General features: G+C 53.1%; 11 protein-coding genes across 11 annotated transcripts; 8 read left to right on the top strand and 3 right to left on the bottom strand.

The window, feature by feature from the left end:
- Positions 1 to 195: 195 nt before the first annotated feature.
- On the top strand, positions 196 to 1,483 carry AB675_123 (Gluconolactonase; the record flags this gene model as incomplete). The annotated part of the gene is made up of 2 exons (XM_018141115.1): positions 196 to 480; positions 527 to 1,483. The coding sequence occupies 2 exons, from the start codon at positions 196 to 198 to the stop codon at positions 1,481 to 1,483; spliced, it is 1,242 nt and encodes a 413-aa protein (XP_017997626.1).
- A 468-nt stretch (positions 1,484 to 1,951) lies between these two features.
- Positions 1,952 to 3,527, bottom strand: AB675_122 (putative transporter; the record flags this gene model as incomplete). The annotated part of the gene is made up of 4 exons (XM_018141104.1): positions 1,952 to 2,742; positions 2,795 to 3,122; positions 3,176 to 3,326; positions 3,376 to 3,527. The coding sequence occupies 4 exons, from the start codon at positions 3,525 to 3,527 to the stop codon at positions 1,952 to 1,954; spliced, it is 1,422 nt and encodes a 473-aa protein (XP_017997682.1).
- A 582-nt stretch (positions 3,528 to 4,109) lies between these two features.
- On the top strand, positions 4,110 to 6,529 carry AB675_121 (Nitrogen assimilation transcription factor nit-4; the record flags this gene model as incomplete). The annotated part of the gene is made up of 6 exons (XM_018141093.1): positions 4,110 to 4,529; positions 4,573 to 4,828; positions 4,875 to 5,149; positions 5,205 to 5,456; positions 5,530 to 5,753; positions 5,797 to 6,529. 6 exons carry the CDS (start codon positions 4,110 to 4,112, stop codon positions 6,527 to 6,529), a joined length of 2,160 nt encoding a protein of 719 aa, XP_017997663.1.
- Positions 6,530 to 7,317: 788 nt separating this feature from the next.
- Positions 7,318 to 8,403, top strand: AB675_120 (Vacuolar basic amino acid transporter 1; the record flags this gene model as incomplete). The annotated part of the gene is made up of 1 exon (XM_018141004.1): positions 7,318 to 8,403. One exon carries the CDS (start codon positions 7,318 to 7,320, stop codon positions 8,401 to 8,403), a length of 1,086 nt encoding a protein of 361 aa, XP_017997722.1.
- A 140-nt stretch (positions 8,404 to 8,543) lies between these two features.
- On the top strand, positions 8,544 to 9,018 carry AB675_119 (uncharacterized protein; the record flags this gene model as incomplete). The annotated part of the gene is made up of 2 exons (XM_018140895.1): positions 8,544 to 8,886; positions 8,948 to 9,018. The coding sequence occupies 2 exons, from the start codon at positions 8,544 to 8,546 to the stop codon at positions 9,016 to 9,018; spliced, it is 414 nt and encodes a 137-aa protein (XP_017997728.1).
- A 1,008-nt stretch (positions 9,019 to 10,026) lies between these two features.
- On the top strand, positions 10,027 to 11,979 carry AB675_118 (putative transporter; the record flags this gene model as incomplete). The annotated part of the gene is made up of 8 exons (XM_018140787.1): positions 10,027 to 10,286; positions 10,344 to 10,618; positions 10,684 to 10,729; positions 10,784 to 10,932; positions 10,993 to 11,181; positions 11,250 to 11,326; positions 11,376 to 11,624; positions 11,689 to 11,979. The coding sequence occupies 8 exons, from the start codon at positions 10,027 to 10,029 to the stop codon at positions 11,977 to 11,979; spliced, it is 1,536 nt and encodes a 511-aa protein (XP_017997668.1).
- A 290-nt stretch (positions 11,980 to 12,269) lies between these two features.
- Positions 12,270 to 13,685, top strand: AB675_117 (uncharacterized protein; the record flags this gene model as incomplete). The annotated part of the gene is made up of 1 exon (XM_018140677.1): positions 12,270 to 13,685. One exon carries the CDS (start codon positions 12,270 to 12,272, stop codon positions 13,683 to 13,685), a length of 1,416 nt encoding a protein of 471 aa, XP_017997705.1.
- Positions 13,686 to 14,309: 624 nt separating this feature from the next.
- On the bottom strand, positions 14,310 to 18,416 carry AB675_116 (uncharacterized protein; the record flags this gene model as incomplete). The annotated part of the gene is made up of 1 exon (XM_018140570.1): positions 14,310 to 18,416. One exon carries the CDS (start codon positions 18,414 to 18,416, stop codon positions 14,310 to 14,312), a length of 4,107 nt encoding a protein of 1,368 aa, XP_017997730.1.
- A 366-nt stretch (positions 18,417 to 18,782) lies between these two features.
- AB675_115 (Importin alpha re-exporter) lies at positions 18,783 to 22,032 on the top strand (the record flags this gene model as incomplete). The annotated part of the gene is made up of 2 exons (XM_018140461.1): positions 18,783 to 18,812; positions 19,177 to 22,032. 2 exons carry the CDS (start codon positions 18,783 to 18,785, stop codon positions 22,030 to 22,032), a joined length of 2,886 nt encoding a protein of 961 aa, XP_017997746.1.
- An 898-nt stretch (positions 22,033 to 22,930) lies between these two features.
- Positions 22,931 to 23,841, top strand: AB675_114 (uncharacterized protein; the record flags this gene model as incomplete). Its single annotated transcript, XM_018140353.1, has 2 exons — positions 22,931 to 23,198; positions 23,282 to 23,841. The coding sequence occupies 2 exons, from the start codon at positions 22,931 to 22,933 to the stop codon at positions 23,839 to 23,841; spliced, it is 828 nt and encodes a 275-aa protein (XP_017997771.1).
- Positions 23,842 to 24,754: 913 nt separating this feature from the next.
- Positions 24,755 to 25,528, bottom strand: AB675_113 (uncharacterized protein; the record flags this gene model as incomplete). The annotated part of the gene is made up of 1 exon (XM_018140243.1): positions 24,755 to 25,528. One exon carries the CDS (start codon positions 25,526 to 25,528, stop codon positions 24,755 to 24,757), a length of 774 nt encoding a protein of 257 aa, XP_017997630.1.
- Positions 25,529 to 26,073: the final 545 nt, after the last annotated feature.

Raw genomic sequence — 26,073 nt, 5'->3', positions numbered from 1 at the left:
GCATGATGCCGAAGGGCGCTCGTGAACTCACGTACAGTACAACTACTTGATAAGGTATTCCTCGATCCACTGCCCAGCCTTAGCACAGGTCTTGGTAGGCGAAGTACCAGCAGAGGACCTCCTACCAGATCATTGCAGCAAACTAAGCCAAGAACCAGCTCATTGCCAGCCCGTTCGCAGCATACATACGTCAACATGTCACCAGCCACTCCATCGTCTCGGACGCACAAGAGCCTCAGCATGGCACAGCTAGCCTTGCTCATAGCCGGTGCGGCTTCCCAGGGACTGAAGATCGGACCATCCATTGTCGAGGTCTCGCCGGACTTCAACAGCGTGTTTCCTTTCAACAACTTCAATCGAAATGTGTCTGTGGCGAGTTGGCAAACGAACTTGCTCAATGGCACGAGTGCTGAAGTTAATGAAGATCTGGAGTTTTTGGCGAATGCGACTTTCATTACATATGACGAGAGCTTTTACGAGGTAAGACAAGACTCCATTCGCTGTCGACGTTGCTAACAGGACAAAGCTTCTGGGCGTCAATAGCTACGAAGACATCAAGGAGATCGAAACGATCTTTACATTCCCACCACCTCCTTCCTATGCCCAACGCCAAATCCACGATGGCACAGTGTACATTCCCGAGACCGACACCATCTTCTTTGCGGAATTGTATTCACCAAAGCCCGGTGCTTACATGCATGCCATCCCATTTGTCTGGCAGATCTCAAATGCCTCAACGACCTCTGCCACTGCCAGCAAAGCATATCCCAGCCCGGCCTTGACGATCGCTAACGGGGCACACTACCACAACGGTTCCGTATACTGGGCTCAAGAAGGCAACTGGTCAACTCCAGGTGGACTTGTCCGTATGGATCCCTTCACTCTGAAGACCGAACCAGTCCAGAACAACTTCTATGGCCACCGTTTCAACTCCCCTAACGATGTCGTCGTGTCTGATACTGGGAGGGCATACTTCACCGATGGCTACTACGGCCGCGACAACTTTAAGGACTCACTGGAGCCAGAGCTGGCCAATGGCGTCTACCGATGGGATCTCCAGACAGGCAATATCCGCATGGTAGCCGGCGCCGCTGATGGAACACTCTTCAACCCCAACGGCGTTGCGTTCAATGCCGAGCAGACTAGGCTGTTTGTTACCATGCGTGGCTTTGCGAGTGGAGATGCGGATGGCGGACGTACAATGTTTGCGTACGACATCACCGAGAACGGTCTTGCAAACAGACAGGTCTTCGCGTACGTTGATTCTGGCTTTCCCGATGGGATCAAAACGGACAAAGATGGACGTGTGTATGGAGCCGTGACGGGTTCGGTCGATGTGTTCGATGAATATGGGACGTTGCTAGGACGGATCAAGGTCGATAAGGATGATGTGGCTGTGAACATGGTTTGGGTTGGTGATCATTTGTATATTGTTGGGCGAAACAAGGTGTATCGAGTTCAGCTGAATACAAAGGAGAGATAGATGAGTGGCATGGGGACAGTGTTGCTAGCGAAATGCTCATGGTTCATGTGAGATTTCCTTTTGTTCATGCTTTTCCGTGCGGTCTTGGTCAGGAAGCCAAAGTTATGGAAGTTTGAGACACCAGACCTATGTGACAGAAGTAGGCTCATTGAGGATAGAAGTGTGTTGACCTTTCATCTTCTAGAGAGGATGTGTCCTAAGATAGGTTGAGCAGGTGGAAGATATGCTACGGCATGTCAGCTGCCAGGGTTCGGTCACTCGTAGGCAACCCTTGGCAGTCAAGATCATGGCTGGAAAAGCTACCCATGGCCATCTTGCAGCAGGATCCCGACGTGCAACACCAGTACCGTTGAGATATCGGGCAAACAGATGTAAATTTGACTATATAACCAGAAACTGCATAGGTATTCGCCTTGGTGGCTCCTTGTCGAGCCGCAGCCCAACTTCCGATAATCTCAGCCTCCCTAATTACGGTACAAAGAGCTTGTTTGGATCAATCTCACCATTTCTCGTCTTGCGCCTATTCTCGAACCGAAGTGCCGCACTGAGCAGCAGTGCAAGAGTGCCACCCGCGAACAACACACCTGTGATGATGCTCATACCGTAGTGAAAGAATGGAGCAGTCTCGTCGGGGAAAATATTCGCACCGAGGAAACTGCCGCATTGGCCGATCATTCCGAAAAGAGCCAGTCCAGCGCCACGACGGTTGGAAGACATCTGGTTGTCTGTGACCCAAGAGAAGGTGAGGCCGATGCAAGGAAACACGCCGCAAGTGACCAAATACACTGCGCCGTACCGCGTTGCCGTAGTCTCGGAGAGGCGCAGCATCAGGTAGCCGGCTGCACCAATGTAGGCAAAGATGCCGATCAGGAGGCCCCGGCTCTTCAGGCGATCCGAAAGGAACGAAAGCGAAATGCAGAGCACGTATGCTGCCAGGTAGGGTGGAGCCGACAACCCTTGCGCCCGAATGGATGTGAAGCCCATTTCTTTGATGATGGTTGGTAGAAACGCTGGGAGGGAGCCGAACGATGAGTTGAAACAGAAGATGATGCATGCCTGCATCCAGCATTTGTAGTCGAGGAAGACCTTGAGCGCTTCGGTGATGCTCACCTTGCCCTCGTTGGCGATTTCCCCGCGCGCCTTGATAGCCCTGTCCGCAACGATGGCATTGTGACGGCGACTCAGAAATCTGACCGATGCCGGGCCTCTAGGAATCAGGAAGTATGCTATGACGGCAATAACAAGCGTTGGTGTGCCTTCTGCAATGGAGTCAGATAAAGACGACATCTCCTTTCCGGTGCGGACACTTACCAACGATGAAGAGCAGCCGCCAGTCGCTGATGGCAGCATTCGCTTGAACGATGCCGTAAGCAAGCGACGACGCGATGGCATTCGCGAGGGCAGACGCGCCGATAAAGAGACCGTAGCGCAGTGCCATCTCTGACCGTGAGTAGAACCAGGAGAGGAAGAAGGCAACGCCTGGGCCATAGCCAGCCTCAAACACGCCGATGAGAAAGCGAAGCGCCATCAGCCCACTCCAGTTGTTGGCAGCTCCTTGTATCATGCTTAGGCCACCAAACCCGAGGGCCATGATTGCTACCCATGTTGGGGGGTCGACGACCTTCCAGACAAGAATCGTCTGCTCTGCGTTAGCCAGTCACTTGGGTCGGTAGATGGAGCGGGTCAACGCACCCAGTGAAAACATATGTAGGCGATATAGTAGATCGATATGAGCCAGCCGTATTCCGAGCTTGAAATCCTCAGCTCCTTGGTCATGCCAGCAGTCTTTGCGTTGCCGATATTGCCCCGATCGATGTAGGAGAATAAGTAGATGGCACTCAAGCTTGTCCGAGTCAGCATAAGCATTTCTGATAGTCTTGGGCAAGACTGACAGTGGAATCAGAACAATATCAAGCTTCCAGACGGCTTGCTTCTCTTCTTTGTCCGAATAGTCGAGCTGGCCATGTTGCTGGTCGCCGACCTCGATCTCGCTGGTGCCGGACTTGACGTCGGCGTCGTACTGTGAACCTTGCTCGACAGTCATGTTGCTATCACTGGCAATCTCAATATGTGATGAAGTATTTCGAGGATACAAGAAGTGATATACTGAGTCAAGACTGCAGTCAAGCATTGCACCAAGGCATTCTTATAGACTTATAATGCAAGCCAAGGGCCACCTTGCAAGACTCGCCGAGCAAACCCCAGTACCCCGTCTGAACGGTCCGAGTCCCCGCGTGTGGAAAGTCTGCTTGGGCTGGACAGGCCCAGCAGGGGCAGACCTTCTAAGCCGCTCGGGGTGAAGCCGAGCGTTGACTGGCAACGCCTCCTGGCAAGATGCCGACGACAGAGAAGCTCTGCATCATTCAGCGGAGGAAAACCCGGTGACTGACTGCCTTAGACTAGACCCATCCACGCCTCAATTCCCGATTGATCAGACTCTTTGGCCTGCCCATGGGGCAGTTCTTGGGGCAATCTATGTTCTCAGTTGGAGCACTTGGAAGGGACGAAAACCCGATGTCTACGGTGGCGAGCGGCAGCACGTGTGCATCGAGCTTGGTAGCACTTTCGCCCCCGTTTTGCGTTGTGAGGTCGTTCGTTCACGCATCGACTCAAAGACTTGGGCGTCATGGACGACGCAGGCTCGCAGCAACGCCGTTATGGCTTTGCTTGCATTCAGTGTCGGAGCCGCAAGGTCAAGTGTGGTGGCGAGAAACCAAGCTGCAGAAAGTGCGTTAAGGCCGAGGTCTTCTGCTCCTACAAATCAAGCGAATCGCAAATAAGCCATCTCAAGGCAGAGCTGAGTCGCTGTCAATCCCACTTGAACGATCTGAAGAGAGGCATCGAGTCCCTCACTTTAGCTACAGCAGAAGACCGTGAACGCAAGATCCGGGATCTGAGTGATATGGTCAAATCGACGGGTCCTTCGGTACAAACCGAGCCCGATGAGACGGAGGCAGAACATACCGACGACCTCGGCGATCAATGCGCAGATGAGGAAGAGTCTCGCGCTCGGCAAGCAGAGGTCAGCATCGATGAGGATGGCTCGGTAATGTTTACCCAAGCTCATGTGATGTTGCTAATGCACAAAGCTCTCTTACTTCGGGGCGACCTCACGATTTCACAGCCGTCCTCAGCCTCGCACAGATGGCGAGACACAACAGGCTGGAGATCGCGCTTTCCATGCCAAATGGCTCCAGTCAAATGCGCGCTTCCAGAAGTCCTGGGAGGAGATGGCATATCTGAAGCTTCAACAGGACCCGGAAGTCGACGCGCATGTCTCTACCACTCTTCTGCGCATTTACTGGACTTGGCAGGCACCTCTGCATAACTGTGTCTACCGACAATGTGGGCTCTTGTATAAGTGACGTCGGTCGCTAGCTGACTTTGCTAGGCTTCTTCCGCGATGTGGTAATGCAAGGACCATATTTCTCGTCTTTCTTATTGAACGTCATATACGCACACGCTAGCCGTCATATTCCTGATGATGATCCAATATATGCACACGTTGGTCAAGGAGAGGACTTCCTGCGGAAGGCGAAGCATCTCTTGCTTTCGGAATTGGAGGCAGACACACCTCGTGTGCCCACCATACAAGGTCTGCTCATTCTTGGTGGTCGACAATGTGCGATAGGTAAGCACAGCGAAGGATGGCTGTACACTGGCATGGTGAGTGACTGATGCAAAGAACTTCTTCCACGCACTGACATGACGGTGTTGCTAGGCCATCAGAATGATCAAAGACTTAGGTCTGCACCTGAACGGAGGAAAGGCTCATCTCTCCAAGGACTTAGAGCCAGACGATCTTGAGGCCAGGAAACGCCTTTTCATGTCGGCCTATGCCTGGGACAAGTCCATCAGCTTATGCCTGGGCCGCCCACCCTCGCTCACAGAGATGCCCTACGCTCCGAGCAGCCTTATGGATTATTCTGGTGACGCGGAAGACTGGGTGCCTTACTATCTCAAAGATCATGCTGTAGCATATCCTCCGACGCAATCGCTTACGTCGCTTACGTTTACGAAGTTTTGTGAGTTATCAATGGTACTAGGAATCTGTCGTTATCAACGGAATCCTACTAAGTGGACCCATCCAGCTTGTGAATGATTGTTACAACACCATCTACAGTGGCAATACGACAGGACTGAAAATGAAGCTCATTTCAGACCTCGAGAAAAAGCTGCGTGCTTTCTACGAACGGCTCCCATCAGCACTACGTATTGACAATGCGGAAGACCTCGTCGCATGTCCTCCACCTCATATCCTTGGCTTGCAGTGAGTACTATCGTCCTACTGTTGCAAGGGCTAACGTCCAAAGCATTCTTTACCACACCTTGATGATTCTGATGTATCGACCCTTCTTATCGGGCCGAGTGCCGCAATCGCTCTCTCGACGAGCGAGGCAGGTTTGCCTTGAAAACTCGACCAGAGTCAATGCTTTCTTCCGCCTTCATGGACACACGTTCAGTTTTCGAAACCAGACCTATCTGACGTCTTATTGCGTGTATACTGCTGCTACAGTTGAGCTATTGGAATTGGACCGGGCGCCTGGAGAAGGCTCGATGGCTGTGGCCGAACGACTTTCGACTATTATGCAAATGCTCGAAACAGAAGCCCGCCAGACCCCAGGGATACGCAGAAGTATTGACATCATCGCTGCTCGTCTGAAGGTCGCAACGCCATCGCAGGGACAAGCCAGAATAGCAAGCAGTATCTCGAGTCACCCACTCACGCCGAGCCGCGATACGATCACAAGTCCCAGCGTTGAGGGCATTGCATCGCCCAGTGTGCCGAATCGCACAACAGCAGGTCAGCGAATGGGGTATCTGGGCGAGGCCGGTCCAGTCCTCCCGCAGCAAGAATATGTTTATGCGAGTCAACCACTTGCGATCGGGCTTCAGCCAGAATCAGACTATTCAGCTACCCTTAGTATGGACGACCAACTCAACGATTTCCAACCATGGTTTAACTACGATGCGAGTGGTGGCTTCAACCCTACTATTGCTAGCTGGACGTTGCACGACACATTTGGACATCCAGAGTACGGCTAGTACGCACGCTCTCCAACCTCCAGAGCTCAGCCTCAAGATAGTGCTTTGTGCCAGAAACGATGCTTCGCGACTCGACTTCGGTATAGCAAACGACGGTGCGGTGGCATGACACTTTCCACTCAAGAGGTTCTTTATCATCCCCACGCAGACTAGGTGAACGTGGATCAAACTTGCCACCCATCGTTCTTGTCGTTGACGGAAGGTCTTCAGGTCTCCCGACCAACAGTTCGCTAGTGAAGCAAGCGTTTCAGCTGATGGCAGTCTCGCTTTCTCCAAACATGGGGAAGCTGCCATCAGTACCAACGGCCCCACTGCCGCGCTTCTTTTACGGACAGGACCACTGAGTCGAAAGCAGCTACACTCGGTAAGATGCCGACGTGACCCCGGTCGGATCTCGGCATTGCTCCTTCAAGTCTACCCGCCAAGACTGATGCGTGCCAAGAATCGCGCTGCTCTATGAGGCTACCAGGCCGGAGGAGCGCAAAGAAGCACCTTGCCACAGTCGACATGACATCCGATGCCGATTGGGCTGAGAGACGGCCGAGTCGGGCGACGTCTACTCGGAAGGCGTTTTTATAGCGTTTCACAAGCGCCAACACAGCTATCTCCGCTGTTCGTACGTCTTCTTGGCGCTCCCAATGGCGACTTCCCGAGCCAAGATATCTCTCCTTTGCATGCCGATGCAATAAGGCATCTACACTACAAGAACTCGATTTCTGTACTTCTCTGATACATCGCCCGTCCCACACGATTTCGACGGAGCTCACGAAATACAATCTCATACAGCCATGGCCGATCGAAAAGCCCCACACTTCGCACGCGAAGCAGATGAAGAATCACCTCTGTTGCCATCGCCGGAGGAGCAGACGGCCAATCGCTCTGAGAGCTGCGATGTCAAGAAATCTCACGGGAAGAGCACACAGCTTCTCGCATTGATCAGTCTGATGCTCGGGGCAGGTGTTGCGCAACTTGGAGTATCTCTGGTGCTCACCATGCACCCCACGATCGCGTCCGAATTCAACTGCCTGTCTGAGTCGGACTGGCTGATCACAACTTATGCGCTCGCCATGGCAGCACTGCAACCTCTGATCGGTAAATTGAGCGATGTCTTTACAAGGAAGTCGGTGCTTTTATGCTCTTACCTCTTCATCGCGCTAGGTTGTCTACAATGCGCTACGGCCAATACCTTCAGTCAAGTGCTCATAGGACGAACTATTTCGGGTATGGGAGGTGCTGGCGTGTCAACCCTGGTCGCGGTCATCACTACCGATCTAGTCCCCATTCGCGAGGTCGGCCCCTGGCGAGGCTATCTCAACCTGGTCGGTACTGGATCCCGCAGTTTGGGCGGTCCGGTTGGTGGCTATATCACAGACATGGTCGGGTGGCGATGGGCATTCATGGCCCAGGTACCTATCCTCATCTTCGCATCCGGCACAGCAGTACTTTACCTTCCAACCACCAGCAGGAAACCTAACACAGATAAGTGTGACGAAGCTTCAGAATTGACTCTGGGACAAAGGCTCCAGAGCATCGACTTCCTGGGAGCCAGCCTGATCATGCTTGCGGTCATTGGTCTGATGCTTCCGTTGGCAGCCGGATCGAAGCTTCCAGGAGGTCTTTGGGTTTCTTGTGGTGTCCCTAGTGTGTCCATTATACTACTGGCGGTCTTTGTGCTCGTAGAGCATCGGTATGCCACAGATCCGATCGTTCATCCTACAGTCATGCGGAACAAAGATGCGATGATGAGTTTCGGCGCGCTCGCGTTCCAAGCTGCTGCACATATCGGAATGATGTACAGTGTGCCTATACACTTCCAGGTCACCCAAGGGATAGTGCAACTGCTGCAGGTCTGCAACTCATTCCAGCTGTTGTAGGTAGTGCGTTGGGAGGTCTGGCAACCGGCCACTACTCGAAGAGGTGTGGTCGATACAAATGGCCTATTCTTGTGGGCATCAGCCTTTCGGCGTTTTCCAACATTCTCTTGCTGTTCTTTTGGAGGGAAGAATTGCAGCCCATGAAGTCGTTCTTCACACTCCCAGGAGGATTCGGAGCCGGCGCGGTGGGATCAGCAACATACACGGCTGTGACAGCAGTGCTAGAGCCCGAGTACTACGCTGTAGCGACTGCGTGTCAATACCTAGCTCAAAGTGTCGGCCAGGTCGGTGGTCTCGCAGCTTCCGGCACGATATTACGCTCTGTACTGTCCAAATGGCTTCGGAAAGCTTTGCAAGGCCGGGACGATGCGGACACAATCATTGACCAAGTGCTTGGTAATACGAGCTATATTGTAAGGCTAACGGGAGAGCTGAAGGGCATTGTCCTCAAAGGATATGTCATCAGTCTGGGTGCTTGTCACGGTAAGCAACAAGCCCCAGGAAGCACGGCGATGCGTTCGTCCTCGCTGACCACAATTTGCAGGCCTGTCTACTGCGCTGAACGGAATAGCATTTGCGCTTGCCATCGGTTTGGCGGAGCGGAGACTTTCATGAATCCATAAAGTCGTCTGGCCTTCCTGTAGGTAATGGCAGCCCTACACGTCGATACCCGTCTGTCAGACTATATCTGCAATCTACAAACGGCCGTGTGAGGCGCTGCGCTTTCAATGAGGCATCAACTCGCTCTGTGACAATTGGTCATGGCTTGTCACGGGCAAGATAAATGAAAGAATAAGCAAATGCAAATCCCTGAGCGATGATCTGGTCACCCGGCTTTGGATAATCCTCCGGTCGCCCGGTCTCGCGTGAGTTCGCCTCGCGCCTTCACTATAATGCCTACCTACTACGACGAAGTTGCACTTCCCTGCTTCTCCACGCTCTTAGTTCGCATCTTGATGCAGTGACGACTTCCTCCACGACTTCCCCCGTGCCTTTTCCCAACGCTCAACCCAGTGTTTTACCCCCCGGGAAACCGTGATCATCACTTGTCGTTCTTTCTTCGTTCGTCGGGCCTGGCCTCAAGCACATCGTCACGATCAAGCCAAGATTCCGAGTCTTTCTCCAGTGCGCTGAATATCCTAGTATCCAGCGTACCCCACGATCGAGGCAGTGCAGCAAGAATGATGCGTCCTACTTCTGTCCGCCCTCATGATCATCAATGTTTCGGCATGATACCGAACACTTCGCATGACCATGCTACCCGCTTGCCCGCTCTCTCCGTACAATGGCCTTCTTGGCTTGCATCCCCTTCCGCTGTCCATGCAGCCACCTGTGCTTGGCTGCCGATGGGGCCACCTTGGCACCTTTGCAGCTCGCCTCTGAGCAGGAGAACATGAGCACCAGGACTCACGAAGGTGTTGCGCCGGGCCTGGGCAAACCTTTGTTGATCTTGGCGCGCTCTGTGTCCGGGGTTCTCGAACACGATGTCCAACTCCGCAATGCCTGAACACTCGGACCATGGGGTATCGACTTCCAAGAAACGTGTTGACATGGAGTATAAAGCCAGCGCGCACTCTTCTCCGTCTCGCCTCCCCTTTCTCAAGCCTGGACTGTACCTCAAAGATGGCAGCAAACGCAAACTCATCCTCCCCAGCAGAGGCAAGACCATCCACGCCCCAGCCGGCACGAAGATCTTCAATGGACAAAGAAGCCGACGTGGAGGTCGTCGAGTCCATTCAAGCGGCCAACGAAGAGCTTTGGCTCCAGCAATATGACCTCCTCGCTGGCAAGTCCAAGCAGGAGCTGGCAGCTTTGAACAAGAAGGTCGTCAAGAAACTCGACTGGAGGTTCCTGACCACCATTACGATGATGCTGCTAATGAAGTATGCCGCCTCGCAACTCCAATTCTGCTGGACACCCCGCTGACAAGCTTTCAACAGCTACCTTGACCGCATTAACGTTTCCAATGCCCGCCTTGCTGGTATGCAAGAGGACTTCCACATGAGCGACGTCGAGTGGTCTGCCGGCATCTCCCTGTTCTACGTCGGCTATATTATATCACAAGTACCAGCCAACGTCATCATTGCCAAGGGCAAACCACGCGTCCTACTTCCCACCGTCATGCTCGGCTGGTCCGTCCTCACTATATCCATGCCAGCAGTCAAGAGCGCCTGGGGTTTCATGCTTTGTCGCTTTCTTGTTGGAGTCTTCGAAGGTGAGGCTGATGCAGCGCACTCTCTGAGATGTGCTTCGAGCAACTACTTACTCGGGTTTCATTAGGTCCCTTCGTACCCGGTGTCGCTCTCCTTACCAGCTCATGGTACACGTGAGTCACTCAGCACTTTCCATCCCCTGTGTATGCATGCTGATGCCGTCCCAGCAAAGAAGAATCACCACTGCGTATGGGAATCTGGCACGCCGGCAATATCATATCGAACGTCATCTCTGGATTCTTAGCAGCGGGCATTCTCGAGCACATGGATAACATCGCTGGCTTGCACGCATGGCAGTGGTTCTTCTTGATCGAAGGTTGGTCCTCCTGCACCAGGCATTGACATTGGTCAGAAAGTGCACAGCTAACCGTTCCAGGTATCGTGAGTATCCTAGTAGCAGTAGTCGGATTCTGGGGTCTGCCGAATTGGCCAGACAACACTGGTACATACTTCTTCACGCCTGAAGAAAGCCAGATGGCACAGTATCGTGTCAAAGTGTCAGCGGGCGGTCATTCTGAGGATGACGAAGGTGGTTACTGGTCAGGGTTTGCTTTGGCGATGAGAGGTCAGTCCGCTCTCTGTCCCGTTGCGCTCCTCACACCGCAACGAAGCTTTCCGACTGACCCGTTCCAGATCCGTTCACCTGGATGTTCGCAGGCATGCATTTTGGACTTGTGACGGCACAATCTTTCAAGGATTTCTTCCCATCGGTACGCCCTTCAGTAAATATGCTGTGACGGATACTAACGTTGCGGCTAGGTCGTTGCGACGCTAGGGTTCACCAAGATGCAGACCTACCTAGTGCAAGCTCCACCATACATCATCGCTTACTTCGTCACCCTTGCCGTTTCCTGGTCATCCGGTCGACGTGGTGAGGCATGCTGGCATATTGTTTCCTGCATTTTGGCGTGCATGCTTGGCGCGGTGCTGCTGATATCGACTCTCAATGTTGGAGCAAGATACTTTGGGTTGATCCTCCTCTGTTCTGGCCCATTCCTCGGGTTGAATGTGAGTATTCGTCCTGTGTTTTGATATATCTGCATTTATGATCACGCACTGACGCCTCCTCTAGCTCCAACTATCATGGGAAACCACAGTGGTGCCTCGCCCACGTACGAAGCGTGCGGCGCTGGTGGCATTTGCGAATTGCGTTTCAGCTGTATCGCATTGGTTCTCGCCGTACTTCTTCCTGCGGTCTCAGGAGCCAAGGTACCAGACGGGCGGTGGAATCATCATTGTGGGATGTGGTCTGACAGTCATCTTCTGCTTGATGGTCCGCTGGTGGGCTATGCGCAAGAACAAGGCCATTGTGAAGGAGGAGGAGCGTACGGGTGTTGCCAACCCATGGCGCTTTGCTACCTGAATCAGAGTACTGTCAAGCAAGGGGAGGCGGACATGGGGGCTGCATCAACATCCTGCCCGTCACAAATCGTCGCCAGGCAAAACAACCTCCTATGTGTAGTTGAACATTCGGAGGTCGGCAGGATTCCGAGAGTTCTTGGCGACAGGTGCGGGATAGTGGATACCACGGGTCTTAGCGGGTGATTCCGTATCTGGATATGAGGTATAGATATAGCGAGCGACTTCGTAGCGGGAAATATAGATATGAGGCATCGCCGTTTGTGAGGCTTCACCATCCCAGGCTTCCAAAACATGGCGATGACCCAGACACCACTAGCTCGGGCTGAGCATCCAGTACCTACCACTTATTGCGATAAGGATGAACTCCGAACCAGTTTCGCCCTGGCGATGTCAACAATGTATCAACACGAAGTACCCGCATACGGCACGCTGATAGACCTTGTCCGAGAAGTCAACGACGAAGTCGCCACGAGCGAGACCTTCAGCATCACCGAACGCCTCCACCTCGAGCGACACGGCGCCATTCGACTCGGCACAGCGCACGAGCTGCAGACCGTCAGACGCATCTTCGCTCTGATCGGCCTGTACCCGGTGGACTACTACGACTTGTCCGTGGCTGGCTTGCCCATGCACGCAACAGCCTTCCGACCAGTGAATGCCGTGGCGCTCGGGAAGAACCCGTTCCGTGTGTTCACGACATTGCTTCGTCCGGAGTTGCTGAGCGCTGAAACGCGCGAGGTGGCTTTAAAGTTACTGCGACAACGGCAGATATTCAGTCGTAAGCTTCTCGAATTGATTGAGATAGGGGAGAGCCAGGGGGGTTTGACCGCCGCACAAGGCGAGATATTTGTGCTAGAGGCCATCCGAACATTTCGCTGGCAGACAGTCGCTGGTGCCAGCCGCGAGGAGTATCAGATGTTGAAAACAGAACATCCGATACTTGCTGATATCGTTTGCTTCAACACTGCGCATATCAATCATCTCACTCCACGCGTTTTGGACATTGGCCTTGCGGAACATCGAATGAAGGCGGCAGAGTTGAATGTCAAAAGCAGTATCGAGGGTCCGCCTGCGCGGAAGATACCGATACTACTGCGGCAGACAAGTTTCCTAGCCTTTGAGGAGGACATCGAATTCCCGACTGACAATGGCGAATTGATCGCGGCCAGCCATACAGCTCGGTTCGGAGAGATCGAGGAGCGCGGAGCTGCACTGACCAGCAAAGGTCGATCGCTGTATGATGAAGTGCTCGCGAAAGGCATCGAAGCCCGTGGTATTGGAGGCAATCAAGGCTATTCGAGTGCTTTCAAGGCGTTCCCGGATCAGCTTGACGAGCTTTTGGCACAGGGCCTGATCTTCTGCACATTCAAGGTCGTCGGATCCGCAGACACACCTGGCAGCGTGGCGCGAGGCAGTGACACAGTCACGTCGTTGATGGCGAAGGGCAAGCTCATTGCGAGCCCCATCACGTATGAAGACTTTCTTCCTTTCTCTGCTGCAGGCATCTTCCGGTCAAATCTTGGTGATGGCCACCATCAGGACGGCATGCCTGTGTCGCTGCCCGCTGGGAATCAAGCGAGTCTCGAGCAGGCTCTGGGATGCTCGGTGCTGTCGTCAGAGAAGCTCTACGCAGCCGAACAAGCGAAGAGTCTGGAGGACTGCGCAAGACGACTCGGTTTACAGGAAATTCGACTGGCGTGTAGGTAGTTGCATCTCATCATCGAGACGGCCAGTGGCCAGTGTCGACTATAGAAAGTCCAGCGGCTATATTTGCAGCAGTCCGAACGTGCCAAGTGAAGTTCATTGAGATCAGCACTGCAAGATTGCAATGCGGATGTGGAGAGAAACGCGTCACAGTGAAATGGATCGCGAGTGTCACCAGAGTTTTGAGTTTTGCCGAGACCGGATGACTACGCGGCGAACAAGGCCTTGTACAAGACCGGGTGACAGCCTTGGGGACATGGCCCATGCGAAACCGGTTGACTCAGGACAGCCTTCGAGGGAGGTCAACCCACACCCATGCATTTTCGCTGCGTGAACAGCCCTGACAGTGTCTTGCGCCAGTCCGACGCTTCGCTGCGCCCATATCTGATCATGCTAGGTACGACTACCACATCAGCCTTATCGAATTTGAAGTCATGCCATGAAATGTGGATGGACCGCGGATAGTGGTATGTGAACTTTTATATACCCCGACAGTATCCGAAAAAATGGTGAACACGCCGCACTATATGCACATTGCCTTTCCGATGATGCACTGCTCCTGTTACCTGCTTTGCTGAGTTGAGATGTCCTGTTCTCCGCAGCTGTACGCTACTGTCATCCGCACTCTCAAAATGTCCAGCGCCCGAAATCCAACTGTTTAGCCAATGCTCCATCAGCTTTACCGCCACCACCCGTATCGTCTTTCGGTGCTGGGGTCCTGCGACCTCCTCCACCACCCGATGATGGCGGAGGACTCATCGTCGTTCCAGCCCCAGCCACATTGTCTGTTCCACTACCAATCCGTACCGCCATACGTGCTTTCAGCCGCTTGATCTGCGCTAGCCGCTCCCGCCAATTGCTTGGAAACTCCTTATCCGTGTCCTTCGTCTGCCAGCACTGTGCGAATACGTTCGCATTGATTGCGAGCACACGCACGAACTTCGGTAGCTGAGTCGCAGAAATGACCTTGAGGTCTGCAGCAGGCGAGATGTTGGGAAAAGAGGGCTTTGTGAGGACTTGGACATGGTAGAAGGCTGGCATCGACGGTGACTTCTTAGTATCGATAGCATCGACTTCATCGATGGTATCTGCGGGCGTGATCACGATGTTGATGTAGTTCAACTGCGAGCGGAGACGCTCAAAGTCCCAGGGGAGGCCGGAGTTGTTGAATATGATGTTGACGAAGCAATTGCCGACGTGTGCTTTCTTGTGCAGCCACTCTGGGTCGTCGTTCGGGTTGGGTGGCATCATTGTCGGGATCAGGAAGACCATTTCGGTGACTCGGTCTCGCCAGGCGACTGTGGTGCTGCCATCGCGTGGGTGGCTCAGGCCCTGCGGGTTGAATTCGAGATCGCCCTCAAGAGCGACTTTGTAGCCTAGTCCATCCACAAAGCGGTCATAATCTGCCGACCCGCTGCCGGCCGAAAGATAGTCTGCTTCCTCGGTCTGACCTGGTCCAATGTAGATGACACCGGCTTTGTGGCTATCGACGGTTGGTATACGATCAAAGGAGGTCAGGGCCCGGTTGACGAAGTCATCGTGCGGAAGAGTGATTGGTTGATCTTCTGTTGGAATGGGTGCAGCGGTGGAGACCATTTGAAGCAAAATGTGAGCTGGAAGCATTTCCGTCGGCGGTCCGTCATTCTCGGCGCCAGGCTGGATCTCGGTGTTGGACGGCGCCAGATGTCCGGGCACCTTGGTGGTCAGCTGTTGGTAGATGGCGTGCGTGGTGCCAGAGGCTTGCCGTTTGGTAATTTGTGTCAAACCTGTGTGACCTGCCGTTTCGGCGGTGATGATACTGTAGCCCATTACCCATGAGGCTGACGAGATAGATCCGTCGGTCGGTTTGGAGAAGGACGGATTGGGTTGCGTCTCTCCGAGATCGGAAAACGCAGTGCGTTGCATCATGTCGATGAATACCTCGCTTTGCTCATCAATCATCTCTTCGCCTTGGCTGCTCTTCCAGATGAAGCGGGGAACGATCCAAGACACTAGACGAGCTCTGACTTCCAGACGTAGCGACAGGAACCACCGGATCATCGTGTGGTACGCGAGAGCCGAGGCGTACTGTGGTACGCCCACATCCTTCATCATTGCTGCTCTGTATGGTGGGCGCTTCAGAGTGACACCGCTTTGTCTCGACGGCGTTGCCACTCTTGGTTGTACATTGCTCATTGACAGCGTCGCCTGTTCTCGTGTTCTTTCCAGAAATTGGATGCACATGCCAAACATCTTCGCAACTTCCTGTTGCATGAAGTTGGAATGCAGCTCTTCTAGACTCGCCACTTCCGAGAGGAATTCGAGCATGTGAAGTGTAAGATGCGACTGCGTCATACTGCGTGATGCTCGTTCCAGAATATTTGGAAAGAGCGACGCAACCGAGGACGGTATCTCGAAAATGCAGATGGAAAGTGCGTGGATGCAGCCTCGAGCGGTTCCTTCGTAGTGCTGGCTGGCAACGCCGTTGAGGAAGGCTTTCACTAGCTCGTCCCCGAATTCTTTCTGGATCACCTCGCCGCGCTTAGTGGCATACGCGATCAGTGGCGTGAGGATGTTGAACAGACACATAGCCACATCGGATTTCTTCAGACCTGATGCTACTGGCGGTTCGTGCATCTTGTAGTCGTTGATTTGAGCACATACGACTTGACGTAGGAATACAATGGTCTCGAGCGATGAGCAAAACAGCTTGACATTCGCAAGCTGAGATCCGAGGTTGACCATGACCCAGCTGTAGACTTCCCAATCATCGTCCTTTTGGATGACCCGAATGAGCTCCAACAACCACGCCGTCACGTCTAGATGAGTCAGATCGGCGTTGCTTTTACTCAATACTTTGTCCGCCGTAATGTGTTTCGAGGGCCTGGTGCGTGGCGATGCTAAGTTGTCCTCGTCGTCGAACATCCAGGTTGGCTCATAACTAGGACCTGTCGGATTGGATATGCTCGAAGAACTTGTCGAGTGCCGATCGAAATTCGTGACTCCGTTATCGAATGCTTCCGCAGACTCTCGTGTTCTGCACAGAGCTGTTGCAATGTATCCTGCGCTCATGTCGTCGGTAATGAAGACAAAGCCATCATGAGTGCTGCGAAGGCTGAACAAGATGCGCATAGCTGCGATACGGGCAGCGCGGAACGGACAATCAAGGCTCGATATCTTGACGAGACCACTGTAGGCTCTCAGGGCGAGCTTCGGGGAAGGCTCGAATGTTTCTGCAAATATGGTGACAAGCGTTCTGGTGGCAAAAAGCGCATTCTTCCCACGCCCTTTCGTGGGAAGTCCATCGATCACTGTCTGAGTAAGTTCTGTCATGATATACACTGTGCATCCCCCACGTCTTGCCAGAATAATGAGCGCATCACTGATCTCTGCGAGTACTGTTTTGTCCTTTTCGTCTTTGAGTTGAAGTAGAAGGACTTTCTTGTAGTCTCCAATCACGACCTCGACGCTGTCCTTGAATGCTTCATCAGAAGGAGTCGGGCCCAGAGCCGTCATGGCCTGACTCAGAGCTTTAATCGCACTAAGACGTCCATCCGGGTGCAGGTCGCCATCTCTGATGATATGCTGCAGAATCCATTGAGTCCTTTCGCGCCAACGCTCGGTCTGAAAGGTCAGATGCTGGCCCTCACTGATGAAGTCTAGACAGGACCGCAACAGCTCCGTGGACACCATTCGCGGGTTCTGTATGGCATAGTCGCTCACATCGGTCTTCTGCTGCATACTTAGGGCTCTCCATGATGCCTCAATGTCGTTCCCAATAGCTCTGATTCCAGCATTTCGATCTTCAGTGTACCGCTCGCTTGAAGAGCTCACTTCCTGATCGGGCGACTCTGCTTGCAAGCAGTTCTGGAGCACCGAGAGAAGTTCAGCAATCTTGAGCTCCGGCAACTGTGCCTTGCGGGACTCATGAGCCAACACAACATGTAGAGTGTTCACAAGATCAGGTGTATACCGAAGAATATGCTGCGATGCTGCAAGCTGCGTCGAAGTCAGCAGCTTCGGCATATCTAGCGTCCAAGCTCCGTGTTCATCCCTAAGATCCACGATGCCTTGTAGGAGTCGTAACGATCCGCGTCCAACCTGGAGTCCGACAGCCTTGTTTTCGGCAGTCGGTTTCGCGACAAATTCGAGCATGACGTCCATGGCCTGACGGGAGAATGATCCTTCCATGATCTCACGGAAAGACTGGCGAAGCGGATCTGGGATGGGCTGCAAGCGCATTGCTGAAGCGCAAAGTATTCGAAGCGCATCTTCCAAGGACTCTTCTGGCAGTTGAAACCGTTGCACAACGAGTATGAGGATGTCGATAGCATACTGTATGTCACTCGGCTCTCTCGAGGTTAACGCCAGCTTAGTGATTTGCTGTGTCAATCGAAGACACGGTGGCCTCTTGGTGTCCTGTGCAGGGCTGACGCTTACGAGCGACTTTTTGATGAACGCGAGCAGCCAGGTGAAGTCCCTCGATGCAGAGACCGCTGCCACTCTGAGTGTCTGATCTTGGGGACTTTCTCGCTTCGCTTTGACCGCCGCTATTAGACGGCTGTACCAGTCCCGCAATGCATCGCCAAGGAAATCGGCGTACTCTGTCAGCACATCCGGGGAACGCTCGAAAACGTCAAGAAGAGAAGTGGGCAGCTCCTCTTTCTCGGTCAGTTGCGCATAGTCAGCAACCCATTGCCTGGCATATGCTGCATCCTGTTTGAACTTTTCCGCATTGAGGTCCAGAGCATCCATGGGAGCGGCGGGTCGTCTTCCGGCGACGAGGCCTGCTCACCATGGCGAGTTGGCCGTAGCGCTTCCACACGCTGCCTTGATCGATAGCGAGTATTTGATCTATCGCTTGGGCTTATGTCTCAACAGCTGGTCTCAGGAATTGATGGATTCTCGTTGTGAGGCTTTGTCCTCAAGATGTGGATGCCTGGCGCGGAAGTTTAAGAAAATGTACTGGGTGTTGATGTGGTGGGATGAGTCGTCCTGAGAATGCCGTTGCTTACTGGATCGTACACAGGCACTGCGAAAAGTTCTTTACTGGTCAGTGATGAAGGGTAGGATTGAAGTCATAAATACTGGATGACGAGGAGGACTGGGAGATAACGACTCATGGTTCGCGAACTTGAAGAGGAAGTCACGGTTGGTTGGACTCCATCAACTCGGTTTCCATTGGCTTTTATTGTTGCGGGAAAGTGCAACCGTGAGAGCCTAAAGTTGACGTCGTGCCTTCAAGCCACACCTGGAGTTGCGCCACGTCTCCGGGCGCCTCTAATTTTTTGGTCCACGAATTCGGGTAGTGCAGTGACAACAGTTTGCCGTTTCAAGTACGTCGTTCACTTGCGGTTGCCTTCTACCTCATTGCTTTGTGTTTTGGCTGATTTCCTGCCTGCTGCGTTCTGTACAATCTACTAGGAGACCAACTGTCGTTCCTTCCGCAGCGGCCGAGGGGTTCTCAGTAAGACCATGAACTGCTGATCATGCGTCGCTCGATACTTTGGCGCAGTTGCTGGATGCCAGCTTGGATCCGCGCACCAATAAAGAGTCCGAGCTTAAGATCCGCGCCGAAGAAAAGCAGCCCGGCTTCGCTCTCAAGCTACTTCAGATCACTGCGACCGATGCCTTCTCCTACAATACCCGACTCGCCAGCGCCCTCTTCTTCAAGAACTTCATCAAGCGGAATTGGACCGATGTGGAGGGTAACTACAAGCTCGCACCTCAAGATGTCACATCAATCAAAACAGAGATCATTGGTCTCATGACCAACGTCCCGGCTGGTATACAGACACAATTGGGTGAAGCCATAAGTGTCATCGCGGACAGCGATTTCTGGGAGCGATGGGAAACACTCGTCGACGACTTGGTGTCACGCCTGAAGCCAGAGGATCTGACTGTCAACATTGGTGTACTCCAGGTTGCGCATTCCATCTTTGGGCGTTGGAGACCTTTGTTCAGATCCGACGAGCTGTACACAGAGATCAACCACGTGCTGAGCAAGTTTGCTGCACCTTTTCTGAGCGTGTGGCAGAGCTTGGATGCCTATATCGAGGCCCATAGCAATGACAAAGCGAACCTGACCAAAGCATTCACCGAGCTTGATCTCATTCTCATGATCTTTTACGACCTCTCGTGTCACGATCTGTCGCCTGTTTTCGAAGACAACCTGGCTGGCATTGGTTCTATCCTCCTCAAATATCTCACATACGACAATACCTTGCTACAGACCGATGACGAGTCGGAGACTGGTCCATTGGAAAACGTTAAGGCAAACGTGTTCGAGGTGCTCACTTTGTTCACGACCAAGTACTATGAGGATTTCTCGGGCCAGATTCCTGGTTTCGTCTCAAGCTCGTGGACGCTCCTGACGACGACAAGCGCCGATTCAAAGAACGACATCCTGGTCAGCAAAGCTTTACTGTTCCTGACGTCGGTCTGCCGTATCAACAGCCAAGCGCAGGTCTTCAGTGACGCAAGCATCCAGTCCCAGATCGTGGAGAAAGTCATACTTCCCAATGTGGCCCTACGAGATTCCGACATAGAAATGTTCGAGGACGAACCAATCGAATTCATCCGGCGAGATCTAGAAGGCTCAGACAGCGAGACCCGGAGAAGAGCAGCTTCAGACTTCTTGCGCCAACTCAGCGATGTGTTCGAGACATCGGTCACTCAGATCACGATGAATGTCATTGGAAAATGTCTCGAGGACTATACTAAGAATCCTGCAGAGAATTGGCGATCAAAGGATACCGCGACCAATTTGTTCTACGCTACAGCTGCTAAGGGACAGGCAACATCGACTCACGGCGTTACAAAAACCAACGAGACGCTCGACATCGGCGACTTCTTCTCGAGAAATCTAGCTGGAGATCTCCAAGACCAGAACGCACATCCACTTCTGTCGGTGGATGCCATCAAATATCTCTACGTCTTCAGAAGTATCATTACTCGCGAGCAGTGGCAACAGGTCATGTCAATGCTTGTCAATCATCTAGGGAACAGCAACTACTGCGTCTACACATATGCAGCTGTCACGGTGGAACGCGTTCTTGCCATGTATGGCCAAGATGGGCAGCCAGTGATCGAGCCGGCTAACATCGCGCCTCTGGCCAAAGATCTTCTCGAACATCTCTTCAGCCTCATTGAGCGCGATCCAGCACCGCAAAAAGTGCAAGAGAACGAGTTCCTCATGCGCTGTATCATGCGAGTCCTTATAGTCATCCGAAATCGCGTTCCTGCAGTCTTCGAGTCTACTCTCAACCACCTGGCCAGCATCACACGCATCATCTCAACCAATCCCTCGAACCCGAAATTCTACTACTACCACTTCGAATCTCTGGGCGCCGTCGTCCGATTCGCCAACAGCGAGGACTATGACAAGCTCATCAAGACTCTCTTCAATCCGTTTACCGACGTCCTCCGGAACGGTGTGGAAGAATTCACGCCTTATGTGTTCCAACTCCTTGCCGCCATCGTCGAAGCCGAGCCGGACAAACCGCTACCCGACATGCTTCAGCCGCTGATTGCTCCAATCCTCGCTCCAGCACTGTGGGAACAGCGTGGCAATGTTCCTGCCCTCGTCCGTATGCTCAGCGCACTGATCATGCGGTCCGCCGCCGATATGCAAGCCAGCGGCCAGATCGAAAACGTACTCGGCATCTTCCAGAAGCTGATCGCTTCCAAGAACTTTGAAGCTTACGCTTTCGAGCTCCTCGAGATCGCCATTGCCAACTTCTCACCCGCCGCGCTCGAGAACTATTGGGTCCCAATACTAAACATCATCTTCACTCGCCTGCAAAAGAACCCTTCTGTGGCTTTTACGTCGCGATTTGTACGTCTCTACCACTTCGTTGCCTCACGAGATGACAAAGGTCTTGGTGCGGACTTCTTCATCGCTGCCACGGACAAAGTACAGAACCAAGATATCTTCCGCGGCCTGTACCTCTCCATCATCCTCCCCAAGACCCAGGAGCTCGCTCGGCCAATAGACCGCAAGATTGCAGCGGTGTCCCTCACAAAGAGTCTCGCAGACAGCGAGGCCTTCGTGCAGCGTTACCCGAAAGGCTGGGCCTTGACGTGTAACACGTTACTCAAGCTGCTGGAAAATCCTCCCGTACCTCCTCCAAAGGATGACCTGGTCCATGAACAAGACGTTGAGGATTCCAGCTTCGGTGTGGGTTTCACGAGCTTGAACACCATCAGAAAACCGATTGTGGACCCCTTCCCAGAAATTGGCGACTTGCGCCACTGGGTAGGCGGCTATCTTGCTGATGCTGACAGACGGCATGCGGGCCGAATCAGCAAGTCAGCCGAGGGACTCAGTGAGGATGCGAAACGTGTTTTGAGCACCTATATGGCGGGCTAGGTGAACGCATGGTGGAAGGGCACCTTGACCGGCCCTTTCTTCTGAGGATCAAAAACAAGAAGTTACGCAGGGCCCTTCTGACGTGAAACCTGGCTGGGTAGTCGTTCTGGTGCCAGTCAAGTACGTGCCTCGCGGCAGTGAAGATCGTGTCCAGCACAGTCACTAGATGTTCAGCATTGTCCTGGTGAATATGGGCCGACATTGAGCCCATGAAAGCTCTAGATAGGTAGATAGAACCAAAATCAAAAAGTTCCAGACTCACAGCGCCCTCCCTGCCCGAGAAATCGATCGACCGGAGAACGTCAAGTACATGCCCGTACGAAGCACAGTACAGCCTGGCAAACCCTGGATTTAGGCAGCGCCCACCGTTGCTGCCTTCCGGCGCCTTCTTCAGGCACTCGTCACTCGCTTATCGCAACGCCAAGCCTAATCAAGCCCTGTGTTTCGACCACGCACCTTCGATAACAGACTTCTTCACCTCACGTGGAAAGCTTCACCGCCCGCTCAGGTATGGCGGCTGTCAGAGACAAGTCGAGCCAGTCTTCGGACGACCATCACGAGATGCACAGGCAACTTTGCTCAGCTCCGCCGCATTGCCACGGGTAGGCACGATCTAGCCCGAGGCAAATACGAGAAAGAGCTCCTCCCGCTTGAACTCAGTCTGTTCCTTGTTTCCACTGCTTTACTCTCACCTTTTGCTTCCCTTGACCATATTGTACCTGCTGCAAAGGCCTCCCTGAGTACGCACCATAGTGATATCCAGTATATCGAGTCTCAGGGCTCTGGCTTTGACGCTGACCAGGCGATTGTCCTGCCACGTCGCTCCCAGTCCAGTCCTTCGTCGGCATCGATAAAGTTTGTACAGCTTCACTGACTCTCACTTTCCGCGCTCAGCAATATGGCTCCCATCAAAGCTCGTCTGGTATCCTACATGGAACCCGCATGGCTGATATCTCAATCGATCAAATTCTTCTTGATCGCCTTGATCTTTGACTTCTTCAAGTACAAACTCGACCTAGAGGAATTCCGGAAACTATGGTTCTCGCGACTATGGGCTAAGATTGGCCCTATGATGGCCGCCGTGCCATATCAAGAACCTTACATCTCAGCCCTGCTCGGAAGAGCAAGAGGAACCGTTCTCGAATTTGGTCCTGGGACTGGTGATCGTAAGTAAGCGCTTCAGAATATCGTCTATCTGATGCATCAGAATCTACCTACGGGTGATGTCGATAACTGACAAGAAGTCCAGAAGCACGACACTACAGACCAGAACAGATCACTCACCTATACGGCGCTGAGCCCAATGAAAACCTCCATACCAAGCTGCAAAAGAACTGTGCCGCCGCTGGTCTAGAACAGTACACAGTCCTCACTTGCGGTGCTCAACCCACGTCCCTCCTTCCGGCACTGGTACGACAAGGGCTCATCAAGGACGAGAGGATTCCCAACGACGGCCTCTTCGACACGATCGTCACAGTCAAAAGCCTTTGCTCAGCACCACCAGAAGAACTGAAAGCCACGATCAATCTTGTCCATCGACTTCTCAAGCCTGGTGGCGAACTCATCTTCTTCGAGCATGTACACTCACACGATGATCTCCTGACCTCGGTACTTGTCTGGTTCACGGACTTCTTCTGGCCTTACCTGATGGGCAATTGTCGCTTGAGTGGCAAGCTTGATGAGTACCTCGAGGGCGACCAAAGCTGGGCGGAGAAGAGTATTTCTAACATCAGGGAGTACAAAGGCTTCGAGCCCATACGCTATGTCAAAGGCTATTGTCGAGCATCGAGCGTGCGTGGGTGGGCTTAGGCAGCCTGTCCCAATGGACATGCCTGCAACATGAACAGATTTAGTCTTCTGTCTCTCTAATATGCGCATCGAGTATGAGGATAATGTCAAGAGCAGACGCGCTTGTGGAGCCTGCGGCCAGGATGCATGTAAACATGCCATACCTATGACATGAAGTCGAAATTTATAAAGAGCTCTCTAGCTAAGAATATTGGCACTCAATGGAGGTTCGATCCGGCTACGTCAAATCGATCGTTTGCGGGTGGCGGCACGGTTTTAGCTAGCAAGGGTGTTGGGACCGAGGGCACGTTTCTCGAGGTTGCCAGACTAGAGCTGGGTCAAACTTGGCATAACGCCGATGGAGGACTCTTTTGGACCACGAGACCTGGCTTACGGTGAGAGATTCATCGCTTCGCTCGAGGTAGCATGAGCGACGAGAGATCGAGGAGGCTCGGCTGTGGGAAGTGTACCATGAGAAGGGAATGGAGAATTGCTGGTTGTGCCTGTGCCTACTTGCTACCTGAAGACGCAGCATTATGCTTTGGTTGCGTACGGTTTAAGTTGCTTCCGCCACGAATCGGCTCGCTTCGATCTGATGCTAGCAGCTCTGTTTTCTAGAGACATGATCTGATCTGGGCTGCGTTCGTTCTGAGATGGCATCGTCCTGAGATAGCCTTGACTGCTCAAACCCATGGAGGAGTACTGTACGGCCGAGGCAGAGGTGCGACTTTCTCAGATACATTCGCCTTCGATAGCCATCCGCTTCGAATCCCTGGTCTTAGATCGCTCTGACCAGTCGTTAGAGCCACTCAACGATGTGTGTAGCTGCTCGCGAAACTCGCACATCTTTGTCGATGTCGCTCATTCTTGCTTAAGGGCCTCGATGCCGGAAGTGTGGTCGAAAACCTCCTCCTTCGAGACAACCTCCTTCGAGTCAGGGCTTGACGCTGGGACCGGCTGGGCATGATGACAGGTTCTCGTGTGATCCAGCATCTAGACTACGGCGAAGCTCTCGTACTTGTTCCTGAAGACGCGCATCCGACTGGACTCTCTTGTCAGTCTCGGCTTGGAGCTTGTCAAGGTCGACTTGGATCACGGATCGGATCTTGTCAGCCCCGGCTTGAATCAATGCTCGGACCGCTTCGTCAGACATATGATGCTCAGCCAATACCTTCATCGCGGCGCCTTCTGCAGGCCCAGTGCCCGGGCGAGGCCGCGAAGCTTCTTCGCGGACCTCACTCCTCTCCTTCTTTACTTCGACCTCGGGGATAGGATCACCAGGGGCACCTTCTGTCTGCACAAGCTGTGCTCTGATCTCTTTGATCTCTTGAACCTTGCTTCTGAGGGCTGTCGTTGCCTCGTAGTGCTTTTCCTGCAGATTTGAGGTCTTTACCAACGCGGCTTTGATGTCGCCTTCCATCAGCGCGACGCGTGCATCCTCGAGGAGATCATCCCGACTCGTGCCCCTGCAGTAGGCATGAAGCGCGTGCTCGAGCTTCTGGATCTGGTTGTATATCTCTAGGACGTCGGCTGGTTCATAGTGATCGTTCTCCTTCTCGTATACCTTTTTCAGTTCGCAGGGGAATTTGCGGAGCCTGAAAGCGAGACTTGCACATTCTCTGAATCCAATGCGACGTTGTGAACCTGGTGTGGACCAGTACCATTCTGCTAAATCGGGCTCCAATGGCTGGGTCGAGGTGATGTTCATGCTGCGCACTTGCGGGCCACACCTCAAATGGCCTGGAGTTTTGAGTAAGGCGAGACTTCTAGGAGTCGATGCTTTGGTGAGGAGCGACAAACGTTGAAAGGCCATCGTCATATGCGTGCCAGGATTTCTGTCGTAGATTCAGAAGGTGGTATCGTGTAATGGAGAGACAGTGGCTGGTGGCGTTGCAAGCTTGAAGGGAAGACATCAACAGACAGAGCGCTCTAGGCAACAATGCCCCACCGAACGGTGACACTTGCTCACGTGAAGGCTTTGTTCTGAAATGGCTTCCTCTGGGTGACAAGTGGCCTCGGAACTGGAGAGGCGCCGTTTGCCGACCCTACCTTGCTAGATTGAGCTAAGTCTACCTTAAGTGCATCAGCAAAGAGGCCCAGGTCGTACAATACTTACGAAAGATCAAGCCGTCAAGACTTGCAGTATGCCAGGCCGTGTCGTGCTGAGGAGCGAAGGTCGAGGCGATTCGGAACGGATGAATGCACAAGATACGGAAGGGCGGAGATGGCGAAGGCATTGTATGAGAACGAAGG

This window comes from Cyphellophora attinorum, assembly GCF_001299255.1.
Source record: "Cyphellophora attinorum strain CBS 131958 chromosome Unknown Contig22, whole genome shotgun sequence".
Classification (NCBI taxonomy): Eukaryota; Fungi; Ascomycota; class Eurotiomycetes; order Chaetothyriales; family Cyphellophoraceae; genus Cyphellophora; species Cyphellophora attinorum.
This window is presented reverse-complemented; position numbering and strand designations above follow the sequence as displayed.